The sequence below is a fragment of the Heliangelus exortis genome, chromosome 29 (genome assembly GCF_036169615.1).
Source record: "Heliangelus exortis chromosome 29, bHelExo1.hap1, whole genome shotgun sequence".
Lineage (NCBI taxonomy): Eukaryota > Metazoa > Chordata > Aves > Apodiformes > Trochilidae > Heliangelus > Heliangelus exortis.
In genome coordinates, this window is record NC_092450.1 from 3,669,374 (window position 1) to 3,682,691 (window position 13,318).

Sequence of the window (13,318 nt, forward strand, 5' to 3'; positions counted from 1 at the left end):
CACGCGTGGGGCTGCCGGGGGGCGCGGCGGGACCCTGGCCCGGCCTCAGGGGGCTTCGCTACCGGGGGCTGCAGGTCCCCTGAGACCGGGCCGCGTTCCTTCCCCGGGCCGTGCTCTCCCGCCGGCGGTCGCTAGAGGGAAGCCCCGGCCCGGGGCTGAGGGCGATGCCCGGGGGGTCAGGGAGGTTCAGGCTGTGCCCCGGGAGGTGCTGGGGCCCCGCGCTGTGAAGGGGGCACAAGGGGTCCCGTAAGGAGCGGCTCTTCCAGCGGCACCGGGGTGCCTTGCAGGGATCTCTGCGGTACCGCTGCACGGTACCGGCCAGCGGGGTTCCCCGGTGCGGGCAGCAGCTCTCTGTCCCCTGCCTGGCTTCGAGGGCAGCGGCTGTGGCCACTATGGGGCATAGCCCAGTTTCAGACGGAGTTTGCCCTGGGGGAAGCATGAAGCCAAACTTCTGTTCATTGCAAAGTGGGTAATGAGGCCATTCGAGTTATTTGTAGCTCTCTGTGGGCTCCGGTGGCCTCTCCTGCCTGTCCCCAAGCAGGATCCCTCCTGCAGGGCCCCCAGGTCGTTTTGCTAAGCCCAAATTGCCCTGATTTGTGTTGGTTGAATCCAGGCTGTAAGTTAACCTGATGAGTGCCCTCAGCTCAGGTTGGTACAACCCCTTGCCCAGCCTAGATGACTCCAGCTGTCCACTCTTGTGCTCCAAAGCAGAATTTCTGCAACACTGAACCAAGCTTTCCTGGTTTTGGAGAGTGCAACTGACCCCATGGGATGCAGAGCCAGGACAGCATCATGCTGTGGATCTTGCAGGTGGGTTAGTGTCCAGCCTCTGCTTGTTCCTCCCTGTGCAGCTCTGCTTTAACCCCATCTCTGTCTGGCTTCTCCTTCCTGACGGGCTTGGTCACCTTGGGCTTGGCAGTCAGGAGCTGCAGCGATTGGTGCTGTGACATTGGCTGACACCCTTCAGAGCTGGTGTTCTTCAGAGCCAGCCTGGCATGGCTGAAGCCCAGGGTGCTGTGGCACCCTGTGTGAGGTTGCAGGGACCCCCATCCCTGTGGCCTCCGTTATTCTCCCCTGGCTGTTGAGGGCAGGCTCCTCTGATGTGCTGCTGCTGCTGCATCACAGGACAGGGGCAGTGGCTGCTAAGCCATTCAGTCACTCCTACAACCATCAGGTCTTGGATCATGCTGCTAAACCAGCTTTGGAGCCATGGGGGTTCAGGGAGGCTGAGCAGCCAGGTCTGGGTGCTGCAGGGCTGCCCAAGCACATCACCAGCTCACCCTGGCACAGGATCTTCATTTTGCACCTCTCCTCCTCCTCCTGTGGGTCAGACCCCTGTCCGGAGGGGTTCTGTGTTCCCCCAGCTCATCCCACAGCCCAGGGGGAGCTGCACCCTGCTCTGTGCCACCGCTCTCCCTCGTCCCTCTGGGCAGGTTTGTCCTGTGATTAAACCAGCCTAAAGCCCCACTTCATCAACCAGTTGGCCTGTCAATACTGGGGCATTAGTGAGGGCTGTGGGACTGGCTGTTGGGCACTCACACAGCCTGTCAATAACCTCTGGCTTTAAGTCTGTGGCTCAAAGCATCTTTGCTTGTCTCAGCTCCCCAAAGCACTTAGGTTCCTGGCCATCATATCTCCCTGCCTGTAAGTAGAGACAGACAAACAGCTGCTGCAGCAAGTTCTGCTGCCAGAAGTGCAGGGAAGGTGTTTCCCACCTGCCCTTTTGCAGGTGAGCTTCCCACAGGCTGCCAGGCCAGGGCTTGGCATGGGGACGGACACAGCCCCAGGAGTGTCCTTGTCCTCCTTCCCCAGCACCTCCCCACCCCCCAATGCCTCCAGCAGCCTTGCATGTTCACAGACCTCTCCAGAGCAAGGGCAATGCAACAATTTATTTTTATACAGCCCACTTCATTTATCATCAGTGCATCAGAAAGTGACAATTCACCTTTCAATGCACCAGCTGAAAAAAAACCTGGCTTCACTCTGGCAGTGCCTCAGATTGGCCCTTTCCTGAGGCTGGGTGTTTAGCAGAGACTTAGAGCTCAATCTGTTTAGCTTATCGAAAAGTAGCCTGAGATGTGACTTGATTACAGTGTGCAAGTACCTTCCCAGGGAGAAAACTGCCAGGTATTAAAGGGCTCTTTAGCTTAGCTGAGAGAGAGGAATAACAAGAACTGGAAGATAAAATCCCACAAATTGAAACTCGAAATCAGGCACAAGGTCTGCAGGAAGGAGGGTGCAGTATGGCTGGAGCAGGGGCATGGGCACATTTCTCAAAGTGGACCTGGGGTCCTGGCCTGGGGGCTGCTCTGTCCTGCCCCTGAGACTGGCCCTGCAGGGATGTGGGCTGGGGCAGCAGCAGATGAGTCCAGTGGCATCTGTGGGCAAGGGGAACTGAGGACTGGATTGTCTTTCCCAAGCACATCTGAAAATTTGGCTGTCACGTGGTGTCTCTGCCAGAGCCCAGGGAGACATCAGCCCCTGAGGTGACTTTTCTTGGTACAGCTGGAGCCTCCCTTTCTGTACCAGGGGAAATTCCAGCCTGGTGAAAAAATGCTTATCATGGAAGAACTCAATCCTGAAAACCAAGAGCCCTTTCTCCACACTGCTTCTGTCTCTCTTCAGCTCCACTGCGGGGAGCAAAGCACATGGGGACATCCTCATCTTGCTCCATTCCAGTGTCCCCACAACCCACGACTGCTGGGAGTTGAGATTAACTCTTCGCATGTCAGGTTGCGGGTGGATTAAACAAGGGGATTAGCATCAAACAATTTCCCTCCCGCCCTAAATGGGGAGGCAGGAAATATAATCACTGCAGTTTTATTCTGCTTAGGCTAAAAACACTCCCTGGCATGTGGCTGGACAATGCCAGCCATGCTGGTGGCACGGGGAGATGCGTGCCCAGGGTGCTGCAGGGCCAGTGCTGCTTCTGGTATACCAAGGTCCCCCAACACCCCAGCACCTTCCTCCTTGCTGCTGGCCTGGGCTCAGCTGTGCAGGGCAGAGGATGGAGCAGCAGGAAAACAATTATCTTTTCCCAGTAGCTCCCCATCAATCTTCTAAAATTGGCCAAAGGGTCCTGGGCAGGTGCTGATGCCCAGGCAGATGCTGCCTTGTGCCTGCACACCTTGTTTTTCTAGGAAGTTGGGCTAAAAATACTGTCCTAGGGCTGTGCAGCAAAAGTCTGAGCAAATCCTCAGCTACTGGAAGCTCAAGTGGTTTACAGGCATGGTGCCTGATCCCAGCCCCACTGTCCCTGGGCTGCCCAGGGTATCTCAGGGCTGAGGCTGCAGGTACCCCCTGCTTCAGCACTGCAGGGGTGTTCCTTCTCTTGCCATATTTTAAGTGATTCTGCATCTGAGCTGTGTATCAGTGGGACACGGGGAAGGAAGGGGATGCAGCAGAGTGGGGTGAGACCTAAGGAAGGCTCAGGGGGTGCCGGGACAGCCCAGGCCCACGGGGATGTGCTGCAAAAGCTGCAATATCAGAAAATTCCCAAACAAAATTTCATGCACTAAATCTCAGGGCTGCGATTCTGCTGAGACTTGGCTTTATAATTGGATCTGTCAGAAGTCGTCACACTGAATGTGCAGCTGCCAAGGTGCTGCCTGGTTCCTCGTAGCTCCACAGCCAGCACTGGCTCAGCCCTTCTCCTGCTCCTCAGCTCTGCCTGGCTGGATGGGAAAAGCCTGGTCCTGACCTGCCCATTGCCCCAACCCCCTGCAGAGATGTCCCCAGCTGCTGCATCCCACAGAGGAGAGGGGCTGGGATGTACAGGGTGTCTAAGGGAATGTCCAGGGTGCCTCAGTTTCCCCCTCCACCCCCGGGGAAGGCAGTGGGATGGTGCAGGCGAGGTGTGGGTTCCCAGCAGCCACCGAGGAGGAGTGTGCCTGTGTGTTCTTCACCTGACTAATCAAACCCTTTATTCAGTGTTTGATTAAAGGCCACAAAACATATTATCTTTGATTCTTTCTCTTTATTTTTTTTCCCTTCATTTGTCCCTTGGAGATGAGGGTTGCTCTGGTACTTATTAGTCACAAAGCCCTAACCTCGCGCTGTGTTCTTGCTATCTGAGAAATGAATTATTAATGGTGCATTAAACAGAGACTGGAAAGGGGCCCTGGGACACTGATAATCAGGAGCTAATTGAGGAAGAAATGAGATACTGCTCCCCTTGCAGAGTGAGGACTGTGCAGCTCTGCCATACCGAAGGTGACCCTGCTGTAGATTTGGGCTCTACCTGCCCAGTGCTGGCTGCTGTGTCACACGTGCAGGGTCTGTCCCGGTCAGGGTATCTGCCCTGTTCCAGGTGCTCTGTCCTGCTCCGGGTGCTCTGTGTGGTCCCCGTGCTCTGCTGAATTGGAGGCTGGGATTAGGACAGATTTTTCCAGGCTGCCTGGGATCCTGCCAGGCTCTCAGCCCAGCTCCATGCCCATGTGCAAGCTGGGGCCTGGCAGAGCTCGGCTGCAGGAGGGACACGGGGAGGAGAGGATTTTCCACGGGAGATTGGGGGAGTCCTCCCATGCTCAGCCCTCAGCCCCTCCAGCACAGTGAATGTGGGAGATGAAATCCTGCAGTCCCAAGGAGCAGTGAGGCAGGAGGGCTGACGTGTGGTTTATTTTCCAGTTATGTCACCTGGCATCAGCAGTGTCCCTGTGCCCCTGCTCCTGGGCTCTTGCAGACATCCACCTGGCACCAGCAGTTGGGGAACAAACGGTGGCATCAGCAAGCACGAAGGTGCCTTAATAAAACATGCTGGGAGCCGGGGCTGGGGGGGACTGGCACAGACTGGGTGTGGAGAGCTGGTATCTGGGGCTGGGCAGGCAGCAAGAAGAAATCAGACCAAGGCATTCAAGCACCTGGGAAGCTGCTGCATCCTGGATTGTCTGTGGTGTGAAGCAGGGCCACAGGGAGACAGGTTCTTCCTTCGGGCTTCTGGTGTTGAGCAAATCACAGCTCCTGTCTGTGCCTCAGTTTCCCTGCCTGCAGCACAGGCAGGGGGTGGGAAGGGCAAAGCGATCCCCGAGCCTAACCCCGGGAGGAGCCTTTTAAAGGGCGAGGAGCTGCCGAGGGGGTTGATGGACCCGGTGGCTCTCGTGGGGCGGGGACAGGGGTCGGGAAGGAGATCTGGGTCCGTTGTGTGGGGCTCCTCGCTCCGGCTCCGCTCCGACGTCACGCCGAAGCAGCCGCAGTTCATACAGACTCCTGGCATAAATATTTATGCACTGATGCAACGATCTTCTAAATATAAAGGTTTATCTGGAATTTCATTTAAACATTAAGTGTAGATAATTTATTTATAATTAATGTAGACATCAAATCCCATCTCTGGAATGCCTGTGAGCTTTCATTTATAATTGGGAGGTAAGTCAGAAGCTAGAGGCTGGGCCTCTTATCAGTTTCATTTTAATTTTCCTCCTAACAAAAACGAAGCTGGTGCAATTCATCTCTCATTAGGAGGAAGCATAAAACTTCCCTAAAATAACAGTTTTATAGGCAACATGTAATAAACCCATCTTTGTTCTTCTTGCCTTTGATAATGTTACCAGTGCTCACAACTTCCTTCAAAGTGTTGCTCTTCCTTAAAAATAAGTCCATTAAAAATTAAAACCGCTTCTCTATACAATAAAATTTACTCCCTGCAATTATGCAGAGGGAGTAGTTATCTGCCTTTTGTAGATTTTAATTAAAAGTTATGACGGGAGGGAAAGAACAACTGCCATAAAATAGTAAAAGTCTCTCAGCTAAGGATGAGGCCCCAGTGCCCGGCGCTGGGGGGGACAAAGCTGAGTGGGGCTGCAGGTGCTGGGGGGGGGGGGGGTCTGTCTGTTATCTCTTATTCTGATGAGGGTGCTGGTGTCAGGGTGCTGCTGGTGTTTTTAGGGGTGCTGGTGGCTGTGCAGCCCCAGGGGGGGTCACACCTGGCTCCTGCCAGGTGCTGCAGGATGACAGGGTGGGTGCCATTACCTGCTTGTCCACCAACTCCATCCAACATCCCTGCCCTGGGGCAGCCCCCAGACTCCTCTGTGAGACCAGGGCTTCCAGTGGTGTTTTTTCTGTCACTGCTTATGGCTGGTGGGATGTCATGCTGCATGTGTCCCCATGTCCTGCTCCTCCTCCCTGCTGTAAGGATGTTAACCCCCATTGATCTGGATCTGAAACATTTATGAAATCTTTATGGGCTTTTGAAAAGAGTTTAATTCCCTGACAAGGCTGCTTTCACATACACACATAAAAAAAAAAATAAATTATGACTCAATGAGCAATTATGGGCTTAACAGCTGCTGAAGGGCCACAGCAGCTGCCGGAGCAGCTTGGCACAGCTCAGCACAGCAGCCCAGTATCCAGTGAGGCTTCCTGGGGAGCCATGGCCTGAGCCACTCTGCTCTGGGTGGGATGGGGGCAGGACAAGGCTGTAAGGGTTAACGTGAATGAAAAGTCTGTGGAAGAGCTACAGCCCTGTTTCTGCTCCTTGGAGATGAATGCTACACCATAATCGTCAAGCTCCTGACAGCTAAGGTAATGCAAGGTTTGAGATCCATTAGAGTGCCTGTAATTATTTATAGGGAGAAAAAAAAAAGCACCCTACATTGTAAAATGCAGACGGCACAGCAAATAAATGCACCAAGCTTTGGGGAAAGGATTCTTAAAACCCAAAGTAATTTATAATGAGAGCCAAGGCCCAGTGGTGCCATGCTGCTGATCCCCAGGCCCCAACCCTAGCTCTGATGGGAGTGAGGCAAGGGTTCTGGTCCAGAGAAGCATAACACAGCTGTGGTCCTTGATGAGCTCAGAGCACTTGCCCCCAGGAGCCTCTCCCCTTCCTCTGCCAGCAACCTCACAGGCCTGAGCAGACTTCTTCACCTTGGCATCAGTTCCACTGTTTAGTGGAGGCAAAGCAGCATCAGGGGAGAGCTCCGGGAGAGGTGAGTTCTGAGTGTCTGCTCTCAGGGGAGTTCATGCTCCTGGCCAGAGGTGGGAGGGCAGAGCACCTCCCTTGCAGCCAGGCCGGAGAGCTTAATTAGGAGTTTTGCAAAGTGCTTTGAGATCCCCTGTGAGGTGTCCTGGAGGAGGGCAAAATGTGATTATATAACGTGTCTAGACAGTTTATGCCTCGGGGAGGGGACCAGGTCTTCCTTATATCTGCTCTTCTGTGTCAACACTATGTGGCCCTGCTTAAAGGTTCTGGGAGCTGCTAAAATATTAATAACAACGGCAAGGATAGGAAAACACGTGCTTTTGCACTAAAAAAAAAAAATGTTGATCTTAGCACAAGTCAGCTGTAAGTCAGCAAAGGAGCCTTTGCCTGGCGGGTGCCTTGTGCTCCAGCTGAGATGACTGAGGAGCCAACAGCACCTCCCTACAGCCTCCTCTTCCCATCTCTGCCTGGCTCTGATTTATCCTCCGGGAGCAGCTGAGCTCCTCCAGCTCCATGGGAGGGGGGTGTCCGGTCAGGGTATGGGGCCTTATCCCACCGAGCTACCTGCTCTCTGCAGCCATGCTCTGGGGCAGTCCAGGGGCCCTCGTCCCAGCTCACAGGAGTAAAGAGAAGAACTCGGTGGGCAGGACTGAGACCTGACCCCCCCCCCGTGGCACTGTTAGCACTGGGCATCTCTGTGCCCTCAAACTGGGGCACCCTCCCCATGGGCCGCTCGCCTCACTGACCCCCAGACCCCACTCCCCTGGGCAGGGGGTACCTGGGGCCACTCTCCCCGCCTCAGCTCACTGCACCCCGTCCCAGGCCAGGGAGTGCTCGGCGGCCCCCCCGAGCCCCGCTGCGGGCTGCAGCGCCGGGACGGGCACACGGCGCGGAGTGGGGGGGACCACGGAGGCGCGCGCACTGCCTTCATCCCTCCTCCACCTCCCCCCCCGTCCCTCCTTCTCCACCTCCCCCCCTCCTCCTCCTCTTCTTCCTCCTCCTCCTCCTCCTCCGGGAGCGCGCTCGCCCAGCCGGGAGCGAGCAGCCGGCGGGAGGATGCTGCAGACGGCGGCGGAACCGGGCGGCTGGGCAGGTAGGGCGGGCGGGGGTTGGGGGTTCGGGTCCGGCCGCTCCGCGGTGCCCGCTCGGCTGAGCTGCGGGCCCGGGAGAGTTGCGGCCGTAGCAAAGTTGTCGGAGGGAAGGTGGGGATGCTCGGGGGAGGCCCCGCGGAGCCGGGTGGGGGGACTGCTGCGTGTCCGGGGGATGCTCCGCTCCCCCCCCGCTCCATCCCGGCACTCGTCTGCGGCGCCTGGAGACGAGGAACCCGGCAGCACCGTGCGGCGGGGCGAGGGTGGCGGCAGAGCCCCCGGGGCTCCCTGAGCCCCCTCGGGAGGTGTCGGGTTAGGAGGGAAACTTCTGCAGAGGAACTTTGCGAAGCCCCTTCCCCCTGCCTGGAGCTGTCTTTCCCACTCCGCTCGGGACCTGCGGTGGTGTGCGGAGAGGGGTCCCGGGGCCTTGTAAATGGCTCTTGGCCATTGGGGTGCTTGGTGTGTCACCCCCACAGGTCTGCGGCAGTGCCTTGGCCTGAGTGGCATTTCCCAAGGTGCTTGCACCCAGCTGGGGTGTGCGGCATTACCTGGGTGGGTGGGTGCTGGGGCAGTGTTTCTGATCCCCCCTGTGTTGGGCAGGGTGTTAGGGTGCACAGTGCCCCCCCCGTGTGTCCCACATCTCTACCGCAGAGCTCCTGGGGCTGCCCACGTCCCTGGCTGGATTTTGTGTTGGAAAAGGAGGGCAGGCTTCCTGGCTGCCTCCACAAGAGGTACTCGGCTTTTAAAGAAAAGGACTTTCACAGGAGCCTTACAAAAGCGCTTTCTGTCAGCGATTTGGGCAGAGATCACCACGGTCCAGGCTGTCTCAGCCCTGGTCCTGCTGCCCAAGCACACGGCTGCAGAGTAATGCTCCGCGCTGGAGTGAATCTGGGCACAGAAGCAGCACCCAAAGACCACCCGTTCTCCCCCCAGCTTTTACCAATATCCTGTGCTGGTACCTCCCAGCAGCAGTGAGTTATCGCTGAGGCTTTTGATGAGTTGTGCAGCGGGGTGGGAGAGCAAACCCCGCGGGTCCCGGGAGCAGGGATGTGCCGGTGCCTGCCCTTGGCAGAGAGCAGCAGCAGGGCTGTGCCCATCACGCTGGAGGTTCGTGTGGGAGAACAACTTCTTGCACAGAATTTGGGTTCCCTGCTCTCCTTGGCACGCGTGGCTGCTTATTATGTTCAGAACAAAGCTTAAAAGTGCATCTTAAATACAGGAGATGGTTGTACGTGAAGGTAAAGGGCCCAGCTTTGCACTCCTGAGGGGTAAAAGGAGATTCTCGGTTAATTCACCAGCTCTGCTGGCACTGTGCTTCTTGAGCTGCCTGGCCTGGCCAGGGCTGGATGTGTCTGTGGGTACCGTGCAAACTGGCAGCACCGCTGCACCAAGTAGAGTATGGCAGCAATTTCCAGTGAAAATGGGAGTCAGGAGCTGGCCTTGTGCAGCTCAGCACTGCTCAAAACTCGTTTTCATCTCCGCCACTGTCCAGGGTGTCTGGATGGGGAACTGAGATATTTTGTGTCATCCACTGTCTGTGTGTGGGGCACAGAGCCTGGAAATAGCATCTCTGGGCAGGGCTGCTGTGTGTGACGGCCACAAATAAACGAGGCTCTGTCCCTGCTGCCAGCCTGGCCAGGAGCTTCTGTGGCCAGCACAGCTCCACAATCCCTGACTTTTTAAAGTGGTTGCAGGTGTTTTCCAATGGAGCATCCAGCCCCGCGCTGGCTTCTCTGAGTGATGTTTGTCACTTGGCTGGCACAGCTCAGTGGGGATGGGAAGAACCACGGGGGTCCCTCAGCAGCTGCTGGAGTGACTCTGCTGCCCAGAAACTCTCCTGCCATATGCAGAGCTGAGGGCCAGCAGGTGGGAGCGTGTGCCGTGGGGCTGCGTGCTTGTTCTGTCACCTGCCACGTGCAGCGGGCAAAAAAATAGCCTGACAAAATGCTGGATGTGTCTCTCTGTGTGCAGATGTGCAGAGCTTTGCTGTTATCAGGCTGGTGACGTCACGCTGAGCTGTGACTTCCCACTGTGTCTCCTGCACGAGCATCCCCAAGCTCCCACCCCTTGGCTCCGTCTCTGGTGCCGGTGCTGCTCGAGGGCTGTTCTGCTCCTTTGGAACAAGGCAGCCTCTGGGATGGGTAGATCAGGAGGTTGGTTTAATAGGTCCTGGTAACAAGAAATATTTGCTGGGGCTGGTGGCTCGCTGGCCTCAGGGCCTTGTCCCCATGGCTGGACCTTGCAGGACGTGTGTCCCAGCTGTGGTGGGTGGGGGTTTGGGGCTGCTCAGGAAAGCCTGAGGGTGAATTTATGCTGGGAGATATCATCCTGCTTGGGCATGGGCTGCCTGCTGGATGGGGGCTGCCTTCCATCCCTCCCTTCTGCCTGCCTTCTCCTGACTCTTCCATCTTTGATCTGGCATTTCTTTGGAGATCTACGTGTTTCTACAAGTGCACAGTGTATGTCTACTACAGAATAAATGAGACCCTTTGTGCCAGTGCTCTCAAATGAGTACTGAACACGCCAATCAAGTTACTTTACACTGTTAAATTTCCAGGACTGGAAGCAAACCTGTCCTGGAAGCACAAGGCATTAAAGTGTTCTGGACTTTAACCTCATGGGAACAGAGATCCCTTCTCTGAGCTCCACATCCTGTTCCTCAGCTCAGTCAGGGCTTCCAAACCCAGAGCCCACAGTTCTGCAGCCCTTTAATCATTTCTAGGGAAAATAAACATGCAAAAATGTGCGCCCGGAGCAGAGTAATGAAGCCCATGAGGGTCTATTTGTCAATTTAGAAACAATATTGTGATGTACAAAGGCTGCTTCCTTGTCTGATGTGTTGAGATTGCCTCCAAAATAGTGTCATAATTTATGTGTCAGGAAGCCCCTGTCAAGAATGATATCTGTGCTCTCAAGGAAATCCAGTCTGCGGCTGCATGGGAACAAGAGCTCATTTTTTATTAGAACCACAACAATTTACTTGCAAGTTGTAAAAGGGAACCTGCCTGTTTCAGGAGCCAGCAGCTGATCTGCAGGCATGGGATGGATGCAGGAGGGTCCTGTCAGAGGGATGGCTGGGCTTGGGGGTGTGGGGAGGGTTAAATCCCTTCCCTGTGGGATTTGCAGCTCAGGGGAGGCTGCAGGACCCAGACAGTGCAAATCTGGGCTGAGCCCCAGCACGGATGGGGTGGGGGAGCCCAGCTGTGGTGGGGGCTCTGAGCCCTCAGTGCAAACCAGATTTGTGCCGCTTTGAAATGGGAACATTCCTGAGTCGTGATTTTCCTTGGCCTAATTATGGAAATTTTTTAATTAGTTGATAAGAAAGATCACTTGGAAATTGCAAGGGAAACGTTTCGAGGTTAAGTCCTGATCTGTGCCCGTATCTGGCTCTGGTGGCTGGTGCTGGCTCTTGCTCCCATGGTGGGGGCTGAGGGAGCCATTGGATGTGGGGTGGGTGTTGCCAGTATAGGATCAGAGGCTGCTTCTCACCATCCTTTGAGATCTCTCTTGCCTTTGAAAGCAGAGCAGCAGGTCACATCTCTATACAGCCATGTGGCAAAGGGTCAAGAGCTTTTTGGAGTTATTTTGGGTCCTCTTCCTTATGTGTTGGAGCATGAGAGGTGTGGGATCAGTGACCTGGAACTTGCAGGTGCTGTGGTGTTGCTGCCCTGGACAGAGTCAGCATGGCAGAGGTGCCAATGTCCACCAGTGGCTACTTGGTCCCCAGGCTCCTGGCCAGCTGCTTTTGTAAGAGGGGTGGAGCTGAACAGGTCCTGGCCTCATCCTGATGGAGGATGGATCCTGGGCACCAGGCTGTGTGGCCTCTGCTTCCCAAGGGGAGGTGGCTGTAGTGGTGATGAAGAGGACAAGTGACCTGGCTCTGCCCTGCACAAGGACATTGAGCAGCCCCAGTTTTCTGCACCCAGATGTGTCTGAGTGGCCCTGACCAAGCAGGTCCCAGTGGGTTTTTTAGCTATGAATAACTTCTGGCACCCAGTGTTGCACAGAACTTTGGCATCTGCTTCCCAGCACAAGTCTGTTCAGCAGTTCTTGGGGAGCCCGTTGGTAATTTGTGGGTACAGATCTCCAGCAGGAATTTTCACCATGTTGGTAGAGAAATAATTGACAGTTTTGTGCTGTTCCCTCATCCAGCACCAGCACAGTCTGCAGCTCTCTCCTCCTTTAATCAGCAAGCCACAGAGATACAAAAAAGAAGAATGTTGGCTGAATATTAATGTTTTAAAAAACAAGAACCCCCTGAGGGACAGAGAGAGGTGTCAGGGCTGGCCTGGAGGGTTCCTTGTCCTGTCCCTGATGGGCTGGGCTGGCCCAAGCACTGCTCAGTGCCAGAACTGACTTCACTGTGTGGTTGCAGTGAAGCACCTCATCCTCTGCCAGGATCCAGCCCACATCTGGACAGGAATTGGTTCTCCAGGACCTTTCCAGCAATTCTGTCTTGGTGCTGGCCGGGCTCCTCCAGGCTGGATTTATTTAATATTTTTTGAAGTGTCACTTGTCCCGTTACTGTTTGTCATCTGCCCCCCTCGCCCTCCTGGGGCCGCACGCTCCTGACCTTGGTCTGAATTCCTGTGAAGTGCTGGAGGCCTCAAAGCACAGAGCCCAACTGTGCACCGGGGATGGATTTGCTGCTGAGGAGCCCTGCAATGTTTTTAGGGGAAAAAAAATAAAAATCCCAAACAAGGGAAGCTTGTTACTGAGCTGGCTGGAGACAGGGAGCGGCACAGGGCAGGACAGGGGGGGACCCTGGGGGCCAGCAGCGGGTCCCCCCCTGGCAGCAGAGCCCTCTCATTGCACGCAAGAGCAGAGCCTATAAATATCCCAACTCCAAAATTTCAAGAAGTATTAGGAATTCTCCAGGCTTATTTTTGAGTGCTGTTACGAAAGGCTTGAGAGGATTAAAGTGCACCCAGATTAATCCATGCCCAGGCGGGCACAGGGTGTGGGAAGGGCAGCTCTGGCACCCCAGAGATGGAGTGCAGGGGGTTCACCAGGGCTCCTGGGGTCACTGCTCGTGTCCCAAAGCTGTGGTGAAGCTTGGGGGGGCAGGAGGTGGATGCTCTGGCAGCTGCCACTTTTCCAGCCCCCAGCTTGCCCTCACACCCCTGGCAGCATCCGTGGGGCTGCAGATTTCCACAGCTCAATGTCAAATTTCTGTCCTCTCTGGTTTCCAGGGGAGGTAATTAGCAAACAGACATCATAGTGATTTAATAAGTGTGTCAAATTAGCAAGCCAGCTGTGGCATAGGGCACATGGGGCCTTCAGAGGAGCCTTCCATGGCAGGGGACGTGGC

General features: G+C 55.5%; 1 protein-coding gene across 2 annotated transcripts in view; it reads left to right on the forward strand.

Annotated features, from left to right (window-relative positions):
* Positions 1 to 7,942: 7,942 nt before the first annotated feature.
* The window catches only part of ZNF385C (zinc finger protein 385C), a 55,942-nt gene continuing 50,566 nt past the window's right edge, over positions 7,943 to 13,318 (forward strand). For both annotated transcript variants that reach the window (XM_071728645.1, XM_071728646.1), the window contains exon 1: positions 7,943 to 8,012. In XM_071728645.1, coding sequence (XP_071584746.1) covers positions 7,976 to 8,012 — 37 coding nt within the window. In that variant the 5' untranslated portion in view covers positions 7,943 to 7,975. The remainder of the gene's footprint in view (positions 8,013 to 13,318) is intronic.